The sequence below is a fragment of the Plectropomus leopardus genome, chromosome 12, assembly GCF_008729295.1.
Source record: "Plectropomus leopardus isolate mb chromosome 12, YSFRI_Pleo_2.0, whole genome shotgun sequence".
Lineage (NCBI taxonomy): Eukaryota > Metazoa > Chordata > Actinopteri > Perciformes > Serranidae > Plectropomus > Plectropomus leopardus.
The window spans coordinates 15362991-15389432 of record NC_056474.1 but is presented as its reverse complement, the minus strand read 5'-3'; the positions used below and the strand labels follow the sequence as shown (position 1 = coordinate 15389432).

Sequence of the window (26442 nt, the reverse complement as noted above, 5' to 3'; positions counted from 1 at the left end):
AGACATCAATATGCATCTAAATTTACAATATATTGTAATGCACAGTGCAACAAAAATACATTCATCAGAATACCACTTGGAAGGTACTATTAATTAGCCCAGGATTGTACATTAAAATGACATGTGCAGATGAAACAGAAGAGGTTTAGCTATTTTGCCTGTCGATGGCAAACTTGACAAAAATGACAGTAAATTGATTGTGTTAAAAAGTGTGGTCTTAGAGTAGGCAGCAATAGCTAATTTCAGTGAAACGGATGTCATGGTGAGGCGTGAAATTGGTTAAGTTGCATTACATCAACAAAACAAGGACTACGTGTCTATCTTCACAATATAAAACTATACATTCTCAAACCAATACAAAACATGTAAAAAAATAAACTTAAAAAAAGAAGAGAAAAACATCTGTGTATCACCCATAACTTATTCAGTAAACAAAGCCCTTTGGAATCAAATTGAGCCTCATATTGTAATCGTTTTGGCCCAGCTGTATGGTCTATTCCCTCCTTCAGCCCCAGTACACCTGAATGCACACACATGCGCTGTCAATTAACCCAGACACTTGGCAATTTCCTGCTCATTCCATCATTTTTGTCCCCTGCACTGTCATCCCTCCATCATCCCTGTTCCTCGTCGCTATTCACATGCTGCTCAGAGATTGAATTATCCGACATGACGAAGACATCGTCCCCACTAAAACTCTGTATATGTGTGTGTGTGTGTGTGTGTTAGAGGGAGAGTGAGAGAAAGAGAAAGAGAAAGAGAAAGAGAAAGAGAAAGAGAAAGAGAAAGAGAAAGAGAGAATGCATGTGCTTGCACCTGTGTTTATTTCTGTGTGTGGTTTCACATCTTTTGAATTTCAGTTGGGCAGAAGTCAAAGTACAACTGCCTGTCTGTACTGTGGGCATTATAAAAGCTTAAGTCACAAAGATTGTACATGATCACCACACCCTGTTGAAAAACTATGTTTTATTACTCAGGTCTAACAACACCAGCATCTGAACCAGTGCAGCATCCAATCAGCTGAAAGTATTTTTCTTTTTATCTGTTATCTACATGAACTACAGGTGTGAAATAACATAAAGTGAACTAGAATTGAGCCTAATACACCATCATAACAGGTGTCATATGCCATTGCAGAGTCCATCCCCGTGCCTTTTTGCTGTGATACCTTGGCAGATTTCCTCACTGTTGACATTTAACAAATCTGCAGATATCTTATCACTGCTGACAGTAGCGAAGGTAGTTCAATACCCCAGACTTTCTCCTCTGTGAGAAAAAAAGTACATTTCCTGGGTGCTGATATTCACTTCTTCTGCATCTATTTGTTATGATAATATGTGTAATCTCAGGCAAACTGACAAGTTCCTAAATGTCACAGACAGCGCTGTCTTGGCCGGTAGCAGGCGAGTGAATTTCTAAAATCTGCACAGTTCGAATCATTACACACTTCCCAGGGATCATTTGGATCCCTGTTAATCAAGATAAAGGTTTTGTTTGTTTTCTAAACAAACCTCTTTTGCTGCTGGAGATTTAAAAAATGTACCATTTTTTATGTGGCAAAGCATTTTTCAGTGGGTTTAAAGATTTTTTTTCATCATCTTCTTACGATAAATGATGTTGTCCTACTACATGAACACACTATTTTCTTCCAAATCCGAAGTTTTTGTTATTGCACTTCAGAGTGGAGATCATCTTACTGGTTTAAAGTGGGTGGGGCTCGGTAAAGGCATCCCAGAAAACACTGGTTGGACTGTGAAGATGTGTACCTGGCAAAAAATGGTCCTGATCGGACGCCCACAATACAACGCCATTATGAGGCAGACAACCAGATGGTGACATTGTTTCCATATCGAATAATGGTCCAGTCAGACCCTCCCTTACAAGCCAGGAAATAATATTATAATAATACTGCAATATAATATTGCTCTGAAAAAAGCACATGCCAACTTTCATTTTGGAACAATTTGATGACCATAAGGGGACGTCTTATGATGTGATTGGATGTTCTAACAATGGTCATTTAACATCTCAGAGTTTGCAGTGATGCTTAAATTCTCATACTTTGATGCACCAATCAGGGCGAAGCGACATCTGAATTAAAGTTTTTGCGTGTTGAACTAGGATGCTTTTCCTGATGTAAATTTGATTGTAGCATGCTGTTTTCAGGGGCTTTAAGTAGAATCCTAAGTATGAATAAATCACTCTAGATAGAGAAAGCAATTTGTTTATATAACTGTCACAGAACATTTATTAAAAATACAAATTGCTTAGCTTTTATGCACAAATCAATCTCTTTAATGCCATGTGAATATGCCCCAGAATCTACTGTGTGATCACAAACTCCTCCAAGGTGCTAAGATGAACTATAATTCAGTTTTTAAAGTTCAAAGATGAATCCAACCAGACTTACTCATCAAACCAATTTGTGAACACACAAGTAAGTTTGATTAAAAACCGATTCTGCGGCTGCTCACATTAAGTTCAAAGCCTTGCTGTTTGTATACAGCGCTGGAAAGGAATCTCCACCCCCATGTCTGCAGGCATAAATACAGCCCCACACAAGCCCATGCTCTACATTTTGTGCCTATCAGCCTCTTGGCTCACGGCCTGCTCGCTGCTGAGACCTAGTCATCGCTCCACCTGGTATCCACTCACCATCTTTCTGAATAACTCCCCTATTCAAAAAGCAGCAAATGGCACCCTCTTTTAACTAAATGTTCCCTTTTTTAATCAGACTCCTTAATGGTTATTCTACGCCTTCTCCTTTTTTTCATACTTCACCCTTGCATAACCACTATAGGGTCACAGGAGTTCTATAAGGAGAAAAACCGATGACCGGTTGCTTATTATGATTATGCTTTGTAGGAAGAACGTTATTATACAGTTTTGATTAGCGTATTTCTTGATTTGAGTGTCAGATAATTACCTTAAATGTAACTGCAAACAAATGAACGAGCTCTGTTTATCCTGGCACTGCGAATGGATTCTGTTATGTCTGCCTCCCTTAGCTCTCACCTCCCTCTCTCCCTCCCTCTCTCATACCCTAGACAGAGAGTGTGAGGGCTAAGCTTCACCTCGGTGCACTTCAGCCTCTCTGCCTCTCAGGCTGGTTCACGCTCCACTGACCAGGGCTAGGGCTGCCTGGGCCGCATTATCAATTACCGGCCACAGGCACACACTGTTCCTGACAGACCCAGGGGAGGGGCACTCCACACTGAAATTCCTGCAGTGGAAAAAGGGGCTGAGGAGGAGAGGTATTTCCACGGCCCCAGCCCCGAGTCAGGGTCCCAACTCAATTCGTGCAGTCAGGCGCACGGACAGAAAAACATCCATTTCTACCATGGATAATTTTTTATGCATGTTTTCAAGTGCTAAGCGTCTGGTGTCTAAATGTGTGCAAGTGTATTTATAGCCTGGGTTGAGACCTCACCACCAACATCTCAGAGTTTCTCAGTGATTCAAATAGGTGCTGGTGGCTTTTAACCCCATTTGGAGAAAGTCAGATTTGGGGGCTGCGATTAGGAATGAAACATCACCTTCCTGCGACAGAGCAACTTCTAGATCTAATGGAGGGTTGTTTTTTTTTTTCAAACATCAGCTTTGTTTTGTTTAAGTTTAATGCAGTATTAACAAGTTAACTTCTTCTTGTGAGTTCTACCTAAGTTTCTGTGTTGACTGAAAATGAAAACCATGGGAATGATATGTCAATAACTACTGATCTGTTGAGGTAAAAGCAACCCTAATATGAACGCAAAATTAATTTTAACAAAATGGCAGGTGGCGATTAAAACCCTTAAGCCACATAAAGAAAAACATGTTGGCAGGTTAGAAGTCTGAGAAAAGGTGCATGCTGAAAGGTACCCTCAGAACTACGGTTTTTCGCATTGTCACCTCCTATTCTGCAGCAATTTGTGTTGCCTCATTTAACATGCTTCTCAAAGGAGACTGCACACAATCTGACGTCACAAAACAAAAAACCCATTTTCCCTTTCTACACATCCACACTGATAACAGTTCCTGAATTCTTCAGTCTGGAAGGAGTCTGTTTTCAGCCACCTAAAATGTAATTTGACAAAAGGCCAAAACATACAAAAAGGACACCACGCTTTCAAATATATCTGTGTGCGTGCAAACTAAGCCAGATTTTTAGGCATGAAAGTGTGAGTTCTGAATATCTTTCCAACAATTATTCTCACTACACTCCCCAAAGAAAATGCTTTTCTCACTGGTGTGTCCCACTGGACAGACACTGGACATGTTTCCAAGAAGAAAAGCAGAAGAGAGTGTGTGCACATGCATGTGTGTCTGTGTGCCCTGGTAGCCTATGTGTGAAGAGCCTGTCAGAGACAATGTGTTGTGCCTGTTTGAGGGTGAGGTTCAGCCCAATGAAGCACCGCTGTCCCCTCCAACTGCATCCCCCACTGTCACCCTGGGACGATGATGCTGACAGTGATTGGTGACTGTGTCCTGCACTCCTCTCTGCTCCCTCCATCCCTCCCATCCCTTGCTCCTGTGCTCCACTTTTATCTGGCCCCACTTGCTGCCCCTGGCTTTTAATGCAGAGCTTGGCTCACCATTAATCAAAGTCAAAGCCTCCCAGTGTCTGGCTGAGACAGAGAGAAAGTGAGAGAAAAGGAATGGAGAGACAGAGAGGGAGAGAGAAAAGGTGAGAGAGGGTTTGAAAGAAACTGATGAAAGAATGAAAAGCTTCTTTACCTTTGTACGATTAATCTACTTTGGAATACAGATGAGTTGGAGCATCATTTCTACATGTCTGGCACAGACCCGAGCCTCTGGTTCCATTATTGTTACTTCACTATGCAGTAACTATAATTTATATGGTACGGTGAGGGCAGTGTTGTAGTCAAGACCACCTAAAGTGAGACCAAGTCATGACCAGCACTAGATTGTATTGGGACTAACAAAAGACCACGACTTTGAGGGGTTAAGACCAAGTGAAGAAAAAGACCAGTGCAAGTCCCACACTGCATGACACACTTACGATAAACGGTGGAACATGCAAACCGTAGGCCCTCCTCAAATTGATCAAAAAGATCCACATATCTATAAAAACACCCACCAGAACAAATAAAGATTACTCTTCAGTGACCTCTCCTATCAGCATACTGCATATATGTGTGTGTTTATATGTGTACCATGAGAAATGCCTTGATAAAATAATCAAACCGCTTTATAGCGGTGAATTTTGTGTACAGGAATTTTCCTTTGTTTTCTATGAGCAAACCGATACAAACACTAAGCAGCTGAAAACAACTTAAACATTTTTTTCAACCCCCCTTTTTGCACAGGCAATTCAGCGATATCCCCACGGTTGTAGTCTTGAAATAAAGTCTAAAATAAGTCTTTGTCTTAGACCAAGTAGAAATACAGTCGAGTTCGAGACGAGACAGAGACCTTCACAAATTGACCAAGTAGATCGATCTTGAGCACTTCACCGCTGGGTGAAGCATCAGCATATCAAATATGCTGTTCTACATTCATTAAAAAAGGTCTCCAGTCATTTAGTATTGCACTCCCATAAAGTTAGGAGACTTAGAGCCAGTTTAAATGTCTAAATGTCAAAATCCTTGTATCCCTGCAAGGTACGTCAATAAATGATTAGTTCAGTGTTATTAAAAAAAGATATATGGAAATGATTTAAAACTCTACATTTACAATTTTAGCCTCTAGGGGCTTCAGTAAGCCCACAAACTAACACAAACTGCACCTGCTGCAATGTGTCAATATTATAGCGATATTGTATCATTTTAGATTTTGGATATCAAATTATCATAAGTGTTGTCTTTCTCTGGTTTTTGAGCCTGCATTGCAGTGAGGGGATGTAATTTATGGAACTTACCTGAATGTTTTGGCTGTTCAATTATTTGCCTTCATGCACACCTTTTTTCTCCAAAATCTCATTGTGTAAATATTTTGTCGAAGTACCAACAGTCCTGTCTACAATATGGTCGCAATATCATTGCCAGGTAGCTGGTCAAAAATATTGTGATATTTGATTTTCTAAATATTTACTAGCTCCAATGCTGAAATACACTTACTTGTAGTCCCTTGTTTAAGTAAAGCCCAGTATACACTGTGCAATTTTGGGTTGTCCTAGAGCAAAAGAAACGTGGTGATATTTTTGGTCGTGGCTCTAAAACAGTAGTCCTACGTCACACAGTGAGAGAGGTTCAAGGATAGCTGTTATCATGGTCTTGCAATCAAAAAGACAGCCTGGGATAAAATTCTGACTGTGTCAGAAATTTGGGATGATCATTGCACTGTGTGACTGCTGTTACAACCTACATCTTCTAACCAACCAATAGCCATGCAGCATGAAATGGCATGCCAAGTTGGCCTCTTTTCCCCAGCCATGACTGCATCCACATTCTCCTGTTCCTCCTCTTCTTCAAACTTTTTTCGACACACTAAATGCAACTATAGCAGGGGCTCGAATTTTTTTTTTTTTTAAACATTTTGCTCTTACCACTACAGTTGGCGTATATGCATGACACATGCTGATTACGTTTTGTTCTTGTGTATTGACCTCAACAGACATAGGTGGTGGCCCGTGATTCAGTAGGTGATGTCATCATAGTCTGAGTATATCAAACTTGATGTCGTATCCTAGTCTATTTAGATCCATGTTGCAGAGTATAACTTGCACTAAATTTATATGATTGTAAAAATCTCAGTCTGCTGGAGGCTTAAAGCACCAAAAACTTCTTGCATATTTCCAATAATGCAACTCAATACTGTGTCTTTGCTGGGCTCTTCCTGCCATGTAAATGCTTACAGCTGTCAGACTCCACATCCCCAGGCTCTCTGTTAAAGATTGACAGTCGTCAAGCCAAATTAACCATGATGACATTGCTGAGGTTATTTGTTCAGAATTTAGAAAACTCCCTACAGAGACATTATACAACTGTTTTCACAGACTGAGAAGTACTCACTGTGACTAACAAACTGAACTTGATGTGCAAAATTGGTGAAGTTCCTTTATAAATAGTAGGTAAAAAATCCTCTGTTCCTCCAACAAAGTAGACAATGTTAAGTTTTATTAGTTCCCCCCGACAGGAGCATTAATGTTTAACGTCTCCAACTCGCTCTTTCTTCTCTCCCTGTGTCCTCTCGCTCATTGTGAGAGTCTCAGGAAAGACTGCCGTCCGTGTTCCTCATGCAGCATGGCTTTTTTATTTGAATTCCCAGCTTGTAGTTCCTGCTCTGCCTCAGTTACTCTTGGTAAAATTATTGGATAGAGAGTTGCACTATAATTGATCAGCTGGTCTTGTACCGAATTCCCATTCAACTCTGTGTACAAAAAGAAAACACACAAGTGCACATAAATACATATGGTCACATTCGCAACCGCATATACAAGCAGAGTTGTTCCTTCTCTGAAGTGCACTTGCGGTTTCTGCTTTAAGATGCTGGCACACCATTGAACCATGCAGCCTCCTAATAGGGGCTCAGTGTCTCAGATGAGGAGAGCAGCCTATAGTCATGTGCTGTGCCTCTGTCAAAAGCATAGGTTTAACTACTACCCTCCCTATTAGTAGAGGCTCAGACGGCCAAGCCAGCCATGACTACATGGTAATGGGCCTCTCTCAAACATCATAAAGAGGGATCAGTTCAGCACCGTGGATTTCTGTCAAGGAACCATGGTTGGAATTATTTTCAAAATCATATTATACGTAGAGGACTCTGAACGGAGCTCTATGTGAGGAAAAAAAAAAGATTGACTGCAGGAGCACACTTTCACATCGGCACAAACACGCACTTCCCAGCGTCGCTTAATACATTATATGAAGACATCAGAATTGACGAGAAAACTCAGTAGCATTCAAGCCCACATTTTTATTTTTGCCTGCAGCTAATACCTCCCTTTCTGGGTCCAGGGACAGGATCCAACATTTATGAGAACAGGCATCAAATGAAATAAAAATGGCACCCGGAGAGAGCCCCAAGAACCGTCTAAGATGATGAAACTCTTGGACACCCTAGCTCTGATACACAGAAGCAGCAGTGACAGGGAAGAAACAGGGAAAAAGGCAAGCCCTTAAAAACAAATGGGGAGACTCTGTAGGCTGTAAACTGTACAGGCATAATGAGTAGTGTCTTGAATACCCTCCACGGACATGTTTGCCTAACATCTCGTCTGATTTTAGAACCCCACAGAGCGCAGATCTCTTTAATTCATCTGGTTGTTTGGATTTCTGTCTACCGCATTGCATCTTAGTATCTTGAATGCAACCCACCCGGTCGGACTTGCCCATAGAAGGCCGAGGATAGTAATGTTTGCATTTCTGTGGGAATAGCTCTCCAAACAGAGCAGCTAAGTGGAGGAGGATTGTTTGTAGATATACTTGGCATTCTGTGGTCTGAGGGACTGTTGGCACATAATCTAGGTCAAGAAGGCTGTGCCAGTAAGATCAGAGAACTGTTGAGCATCAGGCATTAGTTGAAAAAGATAGCACCAGTCATGAGATTTACAGACTTCTTTTCTCTCATGCATTGTTCATCAAAACACCCCCACACATAACCACTCAGAGAAGAAAGCAGTTGTAAAAAGTGTAAAAGATGAAAAATGGCCTCCTCATCTGAAGCAGTGGCGGATGTAAAATGTCCGGGATGGAATCAGGCCCACCCACGGTAATGAATGGGCCCCTTAAAAGGTCGAGTGAATTTTGCTTTACTCATATAAACACATACATATAAACTGACTAAGAGAGTCGGGGGCTACATCAGCACTATGATCCTTTTTCTCACAGGTGGTGGTGAGCCTCTACGTCTTGACTAGTAACGTTAGCTATAACCTTAGCCTCCTGGCTATCGTTCACCTCTTTAGGCTGGCTGCGAGCAGCTCCCTGCTGACTGAAAAAGCTGTTTATTGCATTATTATTACTTTTTCTTCTCCTTCCTTTTTTGGCATCCTGATTTATGTGCATTTCCTGCTGGCTGTCTGCTGTGATTTTCATTTTGTTCGAAGTTTTTGTTATGAAACAGGCTACTTTTACTAAAGCAGCATTAAATTATGTACAATGTTTATTTTTGTTGTTTTAATTAGCAATTGTGTAAATTTTGGTTGAAAATAAAATGTGGCGAGATTTACTTACATTTAAGATAAATCATTTTTATTGCAGTCATGGTTTCCCACTTATTAATTATGTGTGGTGGCCTGCCACTATTAAAATATCTGCTGCCACATGTTGATTTTCTATTTTTGGAGCTAGACTATCATTAGGAGCGTTATTAGAATAAATACCCTGAAATTATTCATAGCACCACACTCTTGTACCGCAGAGTGTACTCTGGGCACAGACAGAGTACAGAACACCAGACACAGTGCAAGTGAAACCTTTAACTGATGTTTGTGTGGCACAGAGAATATTTATAGCCCATTTCTCACTTGCTTATGTGTGTTACTTTATATGTATTCATATTCTTTAATTACTCACTTGCTTTTATGTTGTTTTATATTCTTATTTATATTTTTATTGTTAACGGAAACCCCCCCAACCAATCTAAATAATTTTTATTTTGAGTTAGAAAGGCATAAGATCACCCGTGACTCAGCCTATATAAACGGGGTTCTGGTTGTGTTCCTCAGTTGGCTGTTAAAACCAGCAAAGCAACTGAAGGACAGCTTTTTTTCATTTATTCTTTTCAGAATAAATCTTTCCTAATTTTAAAATGTGTTTACCCTGAGTCTGGTGTGATTCGTAGGTGCAAAATTTGTGCTGGGTCTAAAAGTCTGCATTCCTTTGCAGCAGCTGCAAATCTCATCCACTGATTTAATCTGATCAGCTGTGATCGGATTGACTGAGCAATGATCCACCACGCAGCTGGGCTCCAGGAAGCCCGGCCCCCCTTATGGGTGCCCCTGGATGGCTTACATAAGAAAACATGGCTGCCAAGTCTGTAGTTTTTACCAGAAGTTCTTTTATCGCCCACAATGTGATGATGATACATTTATTTTTACTGGTCAGTTAGCAATTTAATAAATTCACTAGAAGAAGAAGGGAGTGTCTTCTTTCCCTTAAATTACAACACCCCATTTAAAAAAAAAAACTTATAATGGCTATTTTTCAATATCAAACACAGATAAATATGACTAAATTCAGGCTAGGAATAAATGATAGCCAGAGAGGGAGCAGTATATAACCTTTGTATATCTGTATCTGTATGTGTGTGAGTGTATCTCCTGGATAGCAGAGGCCATGAATGAACTCCTAAATCACACTATTGATCAGTCCTTCCTCCCAGACACACGCTGGGATGGAGGGCAGTTAAATGGCCTCTTTGGTGATTCACACTAAATCCCCTCTACTCCCTCGCCACGACCATTATTCCCTCCTCTCCTCCTCTCCGTCCACTTTACCTCCTCTCACCTTTGTCTCCTCATGGCCAATTTACACCATAATCCTCCTAACTACTCTGCCCTTACTGTTTTTTTGGGGGTCTCTTGGTTTTCCTTAATCTCACAACAGTCCACACTAAAGCTGTGTCAAGTTGAAAAGACATTGAGACAAGCACAAACTTTTTCTTTCTTTCTGGGTAATCTGACATAAAGGAGCACTTCACCTATCTGCTCTCTCATAGGTTGACATTCTTGTAGTATTACAAGGGTAATAATATACTATTACTCTTGTCAACAGTCTATATCTCATGGGAAGGCTCTACTTATACCCCAAATCCTCTACCTGATGATGTTTTGAGCTGAGTAGAAGCAAAAAAAGGCTTATTTTGGTGTGGAGGCCTTTTATCATTCTGTTGAACAGACAGAACTGTGAGACTTTGAAACTATAATAACTTAAAGTAAGCAAGTATTTGTCCTCAGAAATGTTTTTGCAAATTCCTGTGAGACAGTGCATCATAGACACATGGAATTTTCACCAATTATTGAGGTTGTGTGCTTATGCTGCCCAAGAAATATGACATGAATTAGCCTGATCATGGTGGTATAATTAAGGCCCAGACAAGTGCATTAGTCTGGCAGAGAATTTGGCCATTAATTAGTTTGTCCTAATGCCACCAAACTTGCTGGACAGTTTTGATTAAGCATCCTCAAAAGATTTTAGCAGTTGACCAAAAGGGGATGAGGTCATTGCCAGAGAAGGGCGTGGTCTGGCACAGATTTTGACATAAATAAATGAACATCTGTCCAGTTGTCAAAAAACTGTTGTCATAATTTTTAAAGAAGGCATTTGAAACTGTCAAAGGATCCTTCCCAGCTTTCAGCTTTTAATGATCTGTGTTGACTTGAACCCTGGAATCACCAATACAGCTATATTTCTTTCCCCTGCTTTTGTTCAAGCTCAAACCTTAATCATCAGCTGTAGGTTTTGGAGTGCTATTGGCAATTGCTGTTCATAAGCCAGACAATGTGAGGGCTATAAGTTAAGATAAGGTTTAAAATTGGTGAAGTGGTCCTTTAAACTGAGATGCACACTCTATATGATTGATTTACAGACCCTATTTTTGTGACACGGCTACAGTGACAACTGCAATCACTGCTCCATGTTGCCCAGAAAATGAGTGCATATATAAATGCACTTGCGATTTACTTTCATATTAAGCGAAGTCACATCCATGCATGTTGTTGTTGCAAAAATCAATGGCTGAAATTGAAAATAAACAAGAGGGTATGCTGATTAATGATTATCTGACAAGCAATCATTTTGCTCTTGTCAGACCTATTTAACAGCTGTACTGAGCACAACAGCACAAAAATGGCTGACCTTGACTGGCAGAGCAAAGAGGTATTCAGAGGAGACCGAGTAGTGGCTTTAACTCTGCCACATTCTTTGAGCCTTTTTTTAAACCTATGAAAATTAAAAACGATAATGAAATGACTTTTTTTGATTTAGAAATGTAAGCTTTTATGCACATCCCCTAAGGCATTAGTGATAACTAACAGACAGCAGAATCCCAATGAAAACATTCAGTGGACAAGTTTCAACTTTCATATCCTCGATATCTTTGCACCTGTGCATTCCCTGATGTGCATAAACATGGCAATGTCACATAAACAAAGAAATCTGTCTATTCTACTGCCAGCCCTGGCTCTGGCATTCGGATGACAACATGTGAAATTAGGGTTGTGCGCTGTTCGTCTGTTTAGTTCAAACAGTGCCAGCCTTTGCTTTTGTCTCACAGTTAAGCGCTAAAGTTGTCATTCTGATGTTGAAGCAATCAGTTTCAACAGAGTTTTTATTGTGCTGATGTCATTTTGCCACTTTATTGGGTGAGATGAAGGAGAAGTTTGCCTTTGTGTACAGTATAGGCATCAGCACCCTGGATACCAGTGGGGTGCTTAAATATTCACATTACTTCCCATATGCAACGATTACAATATCTTGGCACAATGACCCCACTGTATGTATGATGACTGGTATTGTATTGGGAATTTCCATGGTCTTCCAGGCTCAGAATACAAACACCTCTCCTCCTGCCACTTCATTTACATGGAACTTGCATTCTGTTACGCCACCCTTCCCCACCTTGCATCATGCAAGTTTGCAGTGCACAAAAACACCAAATGAACGGACAAGAGGATTTCAAGGTTCCAAAAAACGGAAGCATGCTCTATTTCTTAACACAGTGTGCATGAACCCACAAAAATAGAGCCCTACATTTTAAAAGTGTGTCTTCTCTTTTAGTTTTTGAAGTGCATTATTAACATTAATCCCTTCTGGATACTTCTGCCTCTTCAGTGGCCCGCCAATGAAACCCCCTGTCGAAACTAGGAACAGTGCAATTACCTGGCTACAAAGGGCCACATAGGGCTGGACATAGGCCTGGCAGATTACTGGCAGACACCTCATTACTGCAGCAGACTTCAACAATAGGCCTGGGTATTGCTTCTTCTACATCTATCTGTCAAGTGTGCTATTAGCCTGTCAAATGGGGACAGTCGGCACCATTAGGCCACCCTGATAATCAGACCTATTTACTCCCTCATTTTCCTCTCCTTCACTGTCACAGTCTCATAGTCTGGTCAAAAGAAGAAGAAAAAAAGAGCTCCCTTTCTCTATCCTGCCCCGTCTTCCCTCCCACTCCTCCCCCGACTGACTCAGTCGCAGACAGAGACAAGTTCAGTTGGTCATTACATTCTTCTGAGAGTCACCGTAATCAAATACGGTATGCCCTCCACCAACTGGGCCAAATTTAATTTCAAAATGTACTTTTATACAAAAGGGACCAAGATAAAGCAATTTCTATTTCACTGGTCTTTGAAATAAATGTAAAATATTTCATTCCACAATTATAAAGTTGAAATGAGCATCAATAATTCTGAATCCATTTGACGTTAGGTATTTCATCAGTGGATCAGACTATGTGGAAAACATAACACAGAAAATCATAGTGCGTGGCCAACAAAAGGTTCCAGGGGCCCCAAGCTGACAAACTTGTAACTCTTTCCTTATGGGAACCTTGCCAGTATGAACTCAACCAACAATCTCTTGTCTTTCACCACCCTGTAACTCCGCTTCATGTCTGCTATTAGGTCCCACAAGCTCACGCTGTGATTTTCACGGTCCGCCTCGTCCACAGAAACACAGAAAAATGAAAAGAGCCTCATTTAAATGTTTCACTTGGTCAATACTTGTCCCTTGATAGGTGCTTCTGCTTGCAAAGATCTACAAGAGCATGAAAAACTCTGAAGCAAAAAAAAAAAGGGCCGGCAAAGACAATCTCTCCCTCGACCTGTCATTTCCACTGGCTGGGCTCAGGTCCCATCACAGGCACAGTTAGAGGATGAGCACAAACATACAGAAAGACAGACAGGGAGAACGAGAGAGGAAAGGATAGCAGGATGAAGGTCATTTTCATTGGCTGGGCTCTGATCCATCACAGGGAAAGTCAGACAATGCACACACATGCACACAAACATACAGGGAGACAGACAAGGAGAGAGAGGAGAGAGAGGACAGAGAAAGAGCAGGAATGAAGAATATTTCAGCGTAGCCTGAAAACAGCAGCTGTCCGTGTATCTATCTTGGGCCGGTCTCCTTCAGTTTGACATTAAAGTATTGAACAGTGGACAGGGTCGAACCTGGATAGCTGTTATTCAACACTAAAGGTGAAACTTGGAAGTTTAACATGTCTGTGTCTTGCAGTCAGCTAAGCTAAAAACAGTGCAACTAAGAAATGACAGCTTTGCAGATCACGCCTAATGCTTACCCAAATGTATGAAATAGATGGAATTAAGTAAGATTAATTCTCTTGTTTTTGTTAATTCGGAGAGCAGTGTCGGTGTACAAATCTGCAGATTTACAGACAGGTTTCAACTGGGGTGTAGCCTTCCATGAAGAGAGAAGTACTGACTCGCTGTGCAGCATTGCTCTCAAAACAAAGTCTCATTAAACAAAGACCAAAGGAAAAACAACAAAGAGATGCGTCAGTCTGTGAAGCAACCAGCCTGCAACCTCCAGATGTGAACCTCAAAAAAGGGGTTTTATAAATGAGTCATGTGTTGTTTGTGGAGGGATGATTACCTTTAGCGATGTTAAAAAGCAAGAATTTCTGGAATGCCTAAAGTGAAATGCAAACTGGGGCTATTTTCATCACCGGATTTGATGTGTAAATAAACTACAAAGGAAAGAAGGATGGGTGCAGTGAATTGTGCTTGTCCTGCCACAAAATGTAACATGCTGTGTCTTGGGTCTGGGTTTGAACTTCTCCATCGTGTTTTCAAAAGGGAAAGCCATTACTTTGATTCGGGGAGGGAAGGGTGAGTAAGAGAGCATGTATGTATAACTTTCACTAAAGCAGCTGGCCTCTTGCTTCAAGCTATAAAGTCATTATTCACGGTGGAGCGACGTGAAATCTTAGCAGCCCTGAAGTAAGCTATGCTGTGAAGTGAGACTCTGAAATGCACATTGTGCAAAAATGATGGTCTTCTCAGGTGAAATGATTCACATTTATGCAATAATAGTAGAGTTTCACAAATGCAAATTGAATTAAAAATACAAAGGCGGGTTTTTGCTTACAAGCAGAACTAGTAGTACGGAAAGGTAAGATATAAGCTAGTCGTCATCATCATCAATAGCACCACCACATTATCACCAAAACCTCGCCACGGCATCCACTTACCAGCCTGGTTGGTGGTGATGTCTATGGAGACATGCTGGGCAGGGTACGGACTCTTATTACTGACTCCATTGACGGCCTGTATCTCAAAGCTGTAGAGAGTGTGAGCCCATAGGTTGCTGATGAACACCCTGGTGTCAGTGAGACCCAGCTGTCGAGGAACGAAGTCCACATTGTCGTCACAGTGGGAGCAGGAGCGTCGGTCGGCCCGGCACTTCTTGCACACTATGTTGTAAACGACATCATTGCGACCGCCTGTCTCCCTGGGAGAATGCCACTCCAGGATGACAGAGGTTTCGTTCACAATGGAGATCACATTCCTCGGACTGGATGGGACACCTGTAGACACACAGAGAAAAGGTGTAAGACAAATGACACTTGAGCTAAGCTCACATACCCTTACAGCTGGACCTATTTAATATCAAAAAAGATTTTACCATAAGGCAAGCTGTCATGATCCTTAAAAGGACCATTCATCAAAAAACAAAATTAAAAAAAAGTTTTGTTTTGTTAATCAATCTAGATTTTTTTGGTGTGAGTTCCTGAGTGTTGGAGTTATCAGAAATAGAGATGTCTTTCCTCTCTCAAATATAATGGAATTAAATGGAACTTGGCTTACAAAATACATTTAAAAATCTCATGAGCAATGTCTCTTTCCAAAAATTGTCACCTGGTTATTCAAGATAATCCTCACACCTTGCAGCGAGCAGTTGAATGGAGGAACTGTTTCATTGTGCCAAACTACACCTGCCAAATATATTACCGTGCAGGAGGAAGCGTGCATCTACTCATGGACGAGAGGCTTGCGCTTGTGACAGCATGAGATGTAAACATGAATGGCATTATCCTCAGCTGGGCTGTCACATCAGCTAGCTCAGTTGTACTTGCTCAAGTCCTAAGTGCTATATTGTGGGCAACCAGACTTGCTCGAGTTTCTTGAAGACATTTCACCTCTCATCCAAGACACTTCTTTAGTTCTGAACTGAAAAAACCCTCTTGGATGAGAGGTGAAACGTCTTCAGGAAACTCAAGCAAGTTCAGTTGCCTGTGATAAAGCACTTAAAATTGCCATGACCTAGATGACTAAGAGTCCTCACCAACAGGCTTACACGAAACTCACGTTCATGAGTAGATGCACACACTTCTTACTGCCTCCATTGTGATATTGTTGGTGGGTGTAGTTTGGTAGAAAGAAAATAGCTCCTATATGAAACTGCTCACAACAAGATCTGTGGATTATTGTGAGAAACTGGGTTGGGAGTTCTAGAAAGAGACATTACTATTTATCTATTTATTTATTTTTATTATTATTTTTGCACATTGAGCACCTCGAGCCAAGTGCCATCTAAAAATGTAAGAAAATTATATTACCTTGTTATTTGTCAAACTAAACATTTTTTTTACTTTTTAACTGGCAGTTGAAATGTGTCTTTTTGTAAATCCACCCTACACTTAGTAAACACATGCATTGGGGGGTAGCTACACTACAAAACTACAAAACAATCTGAACTGTTACATAACACTACAGGCAAGAAGAAAAATGAGTATTTTTGATTTTAGGATGAACTGTTCCTTTAAAGCAACATTACGCATTGCTTGCCAAGCAAAACTGTTTTGTAAATCTGCCTGCTGTTAGGTCAATTTAGTCAATTTACAACCCTGTAATAAAGTGTTGTTGTCCAAGAGCAACTTGTCTTTTTCTCCATCTTCAGCACAATTGGAATGCTAATTTATTCTATTCACAGCCTGAGAGATCATACAGCGAAACGTTTGTGTCTATCAAACATTGGTTATTTAGCAAAATGCAGTGTTGCATGGAGTATTCTTATCCAAGTGGCTCTGGAGATTCATGCTCACATTCACTCCCTCATAGCCCACAGCTGGAGCAAAACCTCAAAGACGATATTCAGAGAGGAATCAAGAAATAATAAAACAATTGTTTTGCTTGAGTGCGGGCTTAATATTAGGGTGCAGAAAAGTGGCTTGTTCAGCCTCCCGCGATTGGAGCTCAAGTCTTTGAGAGTTCAAATCTGCTCAAATGGCAGTGTAGAATTTTGCTTAGCTGAGACTATGTGTCCCTGCAGCTGCTCAGAAGCAGCCCTTTCTTCTTAGATACCAGACACTGCCGATAAAGCACACGCTCGCCAAAGCCCTTAGTCAGAGCGGCTTAGGTTAAGTGAGGCTGCCCTGTGGTGCTGCTCTGGTACCAGTTTATCCCTCATAAAGCCTGACCTTTATCATTAAAACAGGACTTTAACTGACCCACTTGTACACGACCACTATGAAACTAAATGTACGCTCAATTGTAGAAACCTGCACTCCCTTTCCTCTTTTACCCATGAGAAAAATATGACAACAGCATACATGTAGATTTCCATGCCTATTATGATACAGCACTTGAGTTTCCCATTTCTATGGGCTTGGGGCAGATAGTTACTTCAGTCAACAGAGACACAATTAATCATTGTTGCTGCAAAGCCATGTGGGATAGCCCTGGGGAGCTGGGACAAAGCGGCAGAACACACAAGGGTGAGGGAACAGCACTACTACAGCTGCGACCTCGGCTCAGCGCCTCAACAACGGAGAGGTCAGTGACAGGAAGGGCATGACCTCCATAGTGTGATTATTATAGTCTGGCTGAGAGGACGGCTAGTGCTCTGGATACATGGTCAAATGGCACAATATTTGGTCCTAGGATGCTTCCAGATGTATGTGAAGGGAGAATAAGGTGAAAAAGGGTGTGTTCGTAGGCCCATATGAGGGACTTGGCTGTACTTTAGCTTTTTCCCTTTGGGACTGCACAATAGGCACTTCATATGTTACTCACACCGCTTGTATCCTCTGGATCATCCATCACATGCATGCACTCGCCCCCAAACTTGCATCGCTGGGAAAAGCAATGCAAATTTGCTCATGTGGAAAATGCATGTGACACAAGCAGACACGCCTGAACTATCTGTTTCTGTGTATTTATGCCTACACTGTCTGTATCAATGTATTTACACAACAGTAGAAAAAAAAAATTGCCTAGTTGAGGTGTGAATGAGGCGTCACACCACTTTGTCCCAATTATAACCAGGCTCCACATAAGCAGGGATGGCACAAGAAATCAGAATCAACGGCCACTTAACCAGTGATTTGCAGACTATTACTGAGCCTTTGGCTGTTTTAAATTGCCATAGGATTTAATTGGTTGAGAACGTTACTTACAGGCTCTCAGCTGGTGTTCATTTAGCCATGCCAGTCAGGCTCGGCTGTGCTTGCATACATGTTGCTTTCCCTTAAAGGAGCAAAACATAATCTCCGAGCAGCTCTGAAGCTCTTTGTGACATGTTCTGTATCACAACATGGTAAGGGCTCTATTTAAATGTTGCAATTACAACAACTGGTGCAAAGTGTCAGGTTGTTTGCACAAGGGCAATGAGGACATATCAATGTTTATAACTTGACTTTTTGGAGATAAAAGAAGTCCGGTCATTTTGTGTAGTAATGCACATTTGAAGAGGACCTATTTCGCTAATTTTAAATCATCAATAAAAGCTTCTTAATAAAACCGGATATGTTCCAGCAGGAATCTGATCTGAAATAAGGAGAAAATAACAACATCCACAATCAAATTCATATGCTTCCCTGAGCATAACATGTAGCTTCATTTAGCATCATAGTCTATGAAATGTAAACAACTGACCATATAAAGAAATCCAGCACCCTATGACATTATACTGTAGCCAGAGTAGTAAACAGATAATTCATAACTGTAGGAAACCTGAGGAGAAACCTCACAAGGGTCGGTTCTACATACCTTTACCTCATTATTTGAAACGGTGGCTACGTTTAACATGAAGGTCCCTTAGTGTAATACTATATATAACACAAAAAAATACAAAAAAGAATCATCAAGTCCCCTTTAAGACATTAAGCCACATAACCTACTGTAGTAATTATTTATGTAGTTACTAAGTACAAAGTACTTAGTCTAACAGTAAAATGATATATTTCTTTGCTGGCTGCTTTTGGATTGGTTTGTTCATGTGATTAATAAGGATGTACTCAATTAGATTTGCGTTGTGTTTACATGTAACAACAATGCCACTGCTGCCAAAACTGTGAGTCAAGGAAAAGTCTGTGTAAGCTGTTTACATGGTCACACAAACTGACAATACCCCATAATAATCCTGTTTACATGACTATCTGCAGAGGCATTTTTCTAACAACTTAATACATTTCTTGAGTCACCCTCTGAAATTTAACCAAAATGTAACTTTGTTAATTCTGCTATTTGACATCATATTGTAATTAAAATGCATCATAAAAATAGCAACCTTGCAACCTGTGTGGGACATGAAAACAGCAAGTAAATGGACAAAGGTAATGCCAAGGTCAGGAAAATGTAAATATGTAGAGGCAGTGTTGAATCAGGCAAAATAAGATAAAGGTTTGACTTCAAGTATTTGCATGTATGGGAAAATACATCTTTGTGTGCTGGGTAGGTTTTGGACAATAAAGGTGAACTCGCATACTGAGGTATTCCTCACTGCCCTGTTAGTGTGGGGGTGTAAAGGTGCCACCTGCATTGTAAAAGACCACAGCCTAGTTTTCTCCCTTGGCTGCTAATATAAAGAGTGTCCCAGTGCCCAAAATAAACACTTCTGCACATTGTTTACTCATCTTCCCTTTGAGTGGTCTGAGACTGGCGCTTCTCTTCTTTCAAACTGTTTGTTTTTATGATGTGAAACAGGCCTTGAGGGACCAACAGAAGGTCCCTGTGTGGAGATACTGATCACAGCCAGAGGAGCTGGGAGAAAGAAAGAAGGGCTGTGTGGGTTGGTGAGACATGAAATAAAACATGTTATAAGGACTAATACTGTCTGGCTGAGAGACTGAGGGAGTCATAGATAGACTGTGTGTGTTAGCGTGTATGGGAGCATGCAGCTTGAGAGAGGTGGGTGCATCCGCAATGACTTGTCTGAGCAGGAACAATAGGAATATGCGGAAGCTTTTCTGACTAAAAGATAATCTACCCACCCACATTATTCTCTGCAGTGACTCCAAATGTTGAATTACTGCATCCAAAAAGCTTTAGAAGCAACAGAGAGACTTGAGTCATTTTTGTGTGCATGCATGATGTGCCAGTCTGTTGCATTATGTCCTCCTTGCTGATTCCTGCTGTATTCCATTTACCTCAGAAGTCAAAGCTGGAAATTACTTGACACTCAAGCAACAACTCAGAAAACCAAGATGTTGTGAGCAGTACCGGTTCTAGCCAGATTAGTCATTGTTGGCAATACCAGCTGATAACAATGCATAACGCTGCATTTTGTGCTCACAAACATTGTGCCAACATGTCCATGCATAAAAGTGGGCCAGGATTGCATGGTTGACTGTTTTAATGAAACACAAATAACACAGAAATGCTAATAAACAGTAGCCTATATTACTACAGATGACTGACTGATGTTGATCTATTACAAGACCTGGATACAGCATTTGCAGAGGGGCCCAATTCATTCCCATGAAAGTTGTTCAGTGGCATATGATGCCAAAAAAGCTCTATTTCTGCAGTATGAAATTACCCGGACGATCAGCGCTGCTTCCACATCATTGGGCACATAGAGCAAGTGCACAAGAGTCTTCCACCTCCAAGCTGGCGACTTCTAGTTTAGGGCTCCACTAACTTGAACAGGGATGAAATGAATTAATCTTGCGGCTCATCTAGACTTTCCAAATGTTATCAGAGCGAATGGATCAAATCCTGATATGAAAACAAGTCCCTTTGTAACCCTCAAAAATAATGTATCCACTGATTTGCAGACTTCGCAGTGTATTGTATTTTTGGACCCAACGGTATCAGACCCAGGAGGTCTAATTCACCAGTTTAGCCACAACTAAATTGGCTTCAAATCCCAGTGCATTTCCTGGGGGACTGGTTGATGCATAGAGCAGCCATCTTGGATTTGGAGGTCATGGTTACTGAGGTTCCAATAACTTTTCAAGATGCAAATTGGACTTCGGGGGCGCTCCAGTTGAAATTTCCAACTTGGAACTCAGAAATTTCAACTTCCCAGTACAAGTGGAACACACGATTAAAGTAGGACAGAAAATTTCCTAGAAATTGCCCCTTTTCGCTCTGTGTTTAACAAGCCTGGCACTCAGCGGAACCTTGATCAGCTTTCCCCTTTCCTGTATTCATATCAGATATGGGCTAAGCTCGACTATGTTGAAAGCAGAAAAAAAGGCAATATTTTAAAGACGTGGCCTGGGGACTGTCACAGTCTTCACGGACACATTACTTTGCCAACGTTAGCAAAAACTGCTCAACTATGCCGAGTTAGCTAGCTAAAGTAGCAACATCAAGAGGAGTTTGCAATGTCAGATTAACAACGTCACATAGGTGTGCTTCCTTCTATTTCTGTGGTAACATTACAGAGAACTGGGAAAGGACAGATAAGTTGGTTAACGTCCTATTTTTAAGATGTCATGAGTTATCGTTTGCTAGATCAAGGCTAACACTCCTTTGTTTATATTATCTCTATAAGTTAGGTGCTGCCCCAAAGTAACTAACCTAACTTTCCACAGTAAAGAAATACTAATGTTAGGTCAGCACCATGTTCTGAAGTCAGTAATAAATACATAGAGTATTTTACTGATTCCCTGAAAGGGAAAGGGCACACATAACCCACAGTACAGTAGCAGTTTTGAGTGCCAGTCTTGTCATCTTAGGTCTCCCTTTTTGTTGAAACTTGAAGCCTTAACTTGTGTTGTTTTGCCTTGTTAAGTTGACATTGTGAATATATCCAGCCATTGCATACTGTAGTCCCTGCCTCCGGCTTCTCTAAGATATATTACCCCACACCCATAAAATATTTACTAAATACTGCCGCACCCAGCTAAGCAAAACCGGCATCACCATGCTTGTTTTTGTAAAGCCTGTCTGACTTAGCAACAGTAACCAAGGGGGGCGGGACTTGGGATTGGTCAATTACCTAGACATACTTCCATTTACTATATACTAAGGGGAAACTGGCCAGGTGACTGCTGTGGGGAGCTCTCTTCACTGACTCTAGAACTGACAAGAGGGCTCATGTGGAGAAAAAAACAGAATAAAAGAACCGAATATTTATGCTCTTTGACAGCTCCCACTTCCTTCTCTTTGAAAACAGAACAAGGAGACAATGAATAGGGGAGCAAAGAAGAAAGAAAATCCAAATGGAATGATGAGGAGAATGGAAAACCTGATAACTCCGTCTTTCCAGTCAGAAATTTTGTTGTTGTTTTTCTCGAGGCGCAGAGAGTGTTGACAGTGCTCAAGGAGGCTTTCAGGGGACAGGCCACAGATATTGGGTACAGAGCGAGAGCCGCATGATTCAGAGCCAATGCGGTACGGATCAGGAATGTAGAAACCCGTCAGAATCGTCCTATTTTCCTTCTCTTTCCCTATATTTATGTTGATTCAATTACATTCCAAAGATTTTCCCCATGACTTGGTTGGTGGCTGGCAGTGGTGGTTTCCAAGATGTAAACATGCATATACAGCATGTTTTTTCTTTTTCAACAATGTTTTGTGCCTCGCTGGGACTCTCTTATATGCTGTGTTACTGTGGGCTGTGTGTAGAACCTCCCCTGATAGCTCTTCTAATCCATCATTTCTCCTACATTCAGTAGGTCTATATTCAGGCTAAATGTACAGACTTAAATCTCAGTTTGTCAAATCATCACTACGATGATTTTTTTCTGTCTATCTTTGTCATTACTCCTTCCTTCCCATCATTACCATATTCTATACTATCCCTTACATACAATCACTTCACCCCTATGGAACAATCAACAATGGCATTATTCCCCAACTCCCCTCAGTTACCCCTCAGCTTGTCATTCTCCTTCTCTGACTCACACATTGGAAGAAACCCTCTGGCCCGGCATGCTGGAGCTGGCTGACCTCCCCTGAACACACAGTCCTTACACATAAACCTTAATTCTTTTTTACATGTACACGCCCAGGGGTAAGTAGAAGTACGTCAGATTGAGGCCTGGAGCCTGAGGGAAGGGACCAAGAGAGGATACAGTGCAATGCAAGCCACTGTCCCAGAGCCCACTGCTGGGTAGCCACGCTGACAGGAGTGGGCTTCACGCTGCGAGACAGAACGCTCAGTGTTCCTCCCCTCAGGCATGGCTGGACTCAGTGCAAGACTGAGGATTGAGATGAAGGAGGGCCAGGAGGTAGAGGGGAGTTTGAAGTGCATCCCAGGCTTGGCGTGTCCCTGAGGGGAGAAAAGGAAGCATGAAGCCCCCCCCCCCCCCATACTGACAGAGCCAGGCACTGGACAATCCATCAGCAAGCTAATCAGACTGATCTGGAGCACACAGGGACCCACGCCTCTGATGGTGGCGAAAAGCGCCAAAGCTACAGCTTCTGCAGCCACAGATTGGCCTGATTTAAGCTACTCAAGCAGCGCTCTTATCGGGACCCGCAGTATTAAAGAGATTCTTACTGGGATGATCTCACTGGCCCCCCCTGCTGAGATCTAGGGCAACCTGAGCATCAAGCTCAGCTGCGGCTGTATGATTCAACCTTCAGAGGAGGCTTTGAATGTGCCGTTGCAAAAGAATTCTGTCAACACAAATTGACGAGGAATCGGTTGGTTTAAGATGTTAATGTTAAAAGGGAGGATTGAAAACTAAAATTCTCAGTAGGACATGCATTTAAACGTGGGAAATAAAAGCATTTTTCTCTTTTAATGTATATTTTACTTTGTGGTGCAGTGTGTAATAGTGATTGTAATAGTGTGCATTTCTCCCTTTTTTTAACTTATTAAGAATGATTTTACTAGGCACCTAGTATGATGTGTTATCATTTAAACCCAAAAATAGTCTCGCCTAAATGTTAAGATATCGAGAGGATTGAAGCTGAGAAAAACGGAGTGTGCAGCAGAGGAAAAGAGAACAGAACTGACAGAGAAGATAAGACAGAAGTGGCTTGATTGAAAGCAGGAAAAAAAAACAGTAACACAGGCTTCGTTTGGAAAGTGAACACAGACCAGAGGGATCTGTTCAAGAAGCTCCACTGGGGAGCTGTTGTGGAGATTGCTTGAGGGAAATTTGAGGCCTCAAGGTAGAGGCAGATGCTGTACTTGATGAAGCGTTCACTAATTCACCAGAGAGCTATGCAGTGTACCATGGGAGGGTGGAGAAATCTCAAGGTGAAAGTGGGGTGTCATCCGTCGAGAACATCCAAAGCCTAAAGGTGTGGATGGCTACGCTTGGGAAGCGTTCAAGCAGTCAGACAGACAGCCATGCTGCATCGGGGTCCCTCTGCACCTTAAAGGCACTTATTCAGAGTTATAAAAAGGAAAGACGGCAAAAGAGTTGCATTCAAAACAGGTTTTAGCTGTGAAGGCTACAGCTGCTAAACTATTAGGAAAGGAGTACAGTCCAGAGCCCATATTCCTGAGGCCAATTAGCCAGGTCTATGTGAATAAATCAGGACTAAATGAATACATAACCACACCAATAATGCTTCCAGGTCTGCTGTTGTGAGGAGAGAAATACCATTAAGACACTCCCCAGTGGCAGCGAGGGAGGAGAGGTATACAAACTTTTTGGGGGTCTAACGGCGCACTCCTTCTGCGTAACCGGTGTCAACAGGGACAACAGGAAGGCTTAGCATATTGCTTTTACATCATATTAAGATAACTATGATGCTGCGAGGGGCCTTATTGGATCTCCAGCGGATAGCGGCAGGACAGTATCGAAGCTTCGCAGCATCTGCCTGAGTAATTAGGACTTCGGGGGATGATAGCAGACAGAAAGAAAGAACAACAGCAAGAAAAAGAGACAGAGATAACTGAGAGGAAACAGCGAGGAAGCTCGATGGCGCAGTGAAGGAGACGTCAATGATGAAAACCTTGAAATGTGATTATTATGACCAGACTGCAAAGACTGCTAGGGCTCTGGGTACATGCTCATTTAAATGCTGCTACATGTGCTGCTTTGATGACAGTGAGAGAGAGACAAAGTCAGATTAATCTCGACACTGTCATCATGAAAATATAGTGGCCTGTATGCTTGACCACACTATTCAATATTGATGTCAAACATTCATTTATGCCTCAGTGCACACATGGGTGGCTTTTACAGGTGCATGTCCAAAAAGAATGTAAGCGTGTGACAGTGTGTTCATAATGTCATGTGCGATATACTCACTGGTGCAGGGCTCATCCGGCTGATCAGCGTCGCCACGGTAGTAACCATTACGGCACACACAGATGGTGGCGGCCTCAGCTGTAGAGCGGCTGTTAGGAGGGCACTGTAGACACAGACCAGGACCTTGGGTGGACTTGAAGGTACCCGGCGGGCATGCTGTGAGAAAAGAAAAACAACGTCAGAGAATGAATGAAGAAAAAAAAATCTACAAGCCAACAACAATGCATGAACCCGGCATCTGGATCATAGTTTCTATGTCTGTGTGTTCACAAGGGTCTGCTTTGGCCCTCACTCTGATCGCCCAAATGCACCCATCTGAAAGTTGGCCGTGAGGTGCTGTTGGACAATTGTTGAGTGTCTGTGGGAAATCATCAATCAGTAGTTTTGCATTGTGGTGGTTGCTATTTAAATTAAACCATTTAACCATGTTAAATTAACGGCCAGGGCAGCTGGTAGGGACGTACTCTGACTAACTGTACAGCCCAGGCAAGCTGTGATTTCACCTGGTTGTCTTATTTTCACTTTCACCATTTCTTTTCATTCTCCACAAACAAAAGACTACAAGTGGACAACACCTGGAAGTAAAACGAACGGCTAATAGAAACTTTGCAACACTTCTATCTGACACATTGTCATTTTCTATCCCGATTAATTGACACAACTGTTTAATTAGAAGTGGCATGAAAATGGTGGGCTAGTTTGTTTAGTTTTATTTTCCATAATGGTTTCTTTTAGACAAGAAATACAGCCAACTAACTATATTTGGGGTTCACACAATATGCATGAGTCAGTGGTCAGCTGTAGCATTTTCAGTTTCTTCAAGTGCAAATTTTAGCAGAAGACTTGAGGCAACACAAGGCAAAGTCATTAGTTAGTGGCGGTTGGCTTCATGTGTTTGGGCCCTAAATTTTAAAGGCCGTGGTGGAGGACAAAGATTATTGTAGTTGATATCACCGCACCTATGTCCAGGCAATAACCTAATCCATTTAGCCTCACATCCCAAAAGAATACAAAGCTGGGGGGTTTCTGCACCGTGTGGAAGGATTTACTGACTGTAATAACCATGATAAATGTCTAATATTTTAGCAGGCTTACTGATGGGGGAGGAAGCTGTGGTACTGCTGCACTCCAGAGGGGGAGGGGTTA

General features: G+C 41.6%; 1 protein-coding gene across 3 annotated transcripts in view; it reads right to left on the bottom strand.

Moving 5' to 3' along the window:
• Positions 1-26442, bottom strand: part of LOC121950962 (ephrin type-B receptor 1-B) — a 195700-nt gene that overhangs the window by 54804 nt on the left and 114454 nt on the right. For all 3 annotated transcript variants that reach the window (XM_042497107.1, XM_042497106.1, XM_042497108.1), the window contains exons 4-5: positions 25297-25452; positions 15100-15435 (exon numbers count right to left, since the gene is read on the bottom strand). In XM_042497107.1, coding sequence (XP_042353041.1) covers positions 15100-15435; positions 25297-25452 — 492 coding nt within the window. The remainder of the gene's footprint in view (positions 1-15099; positions 15436-25296; positions 25453-26442) is intronic.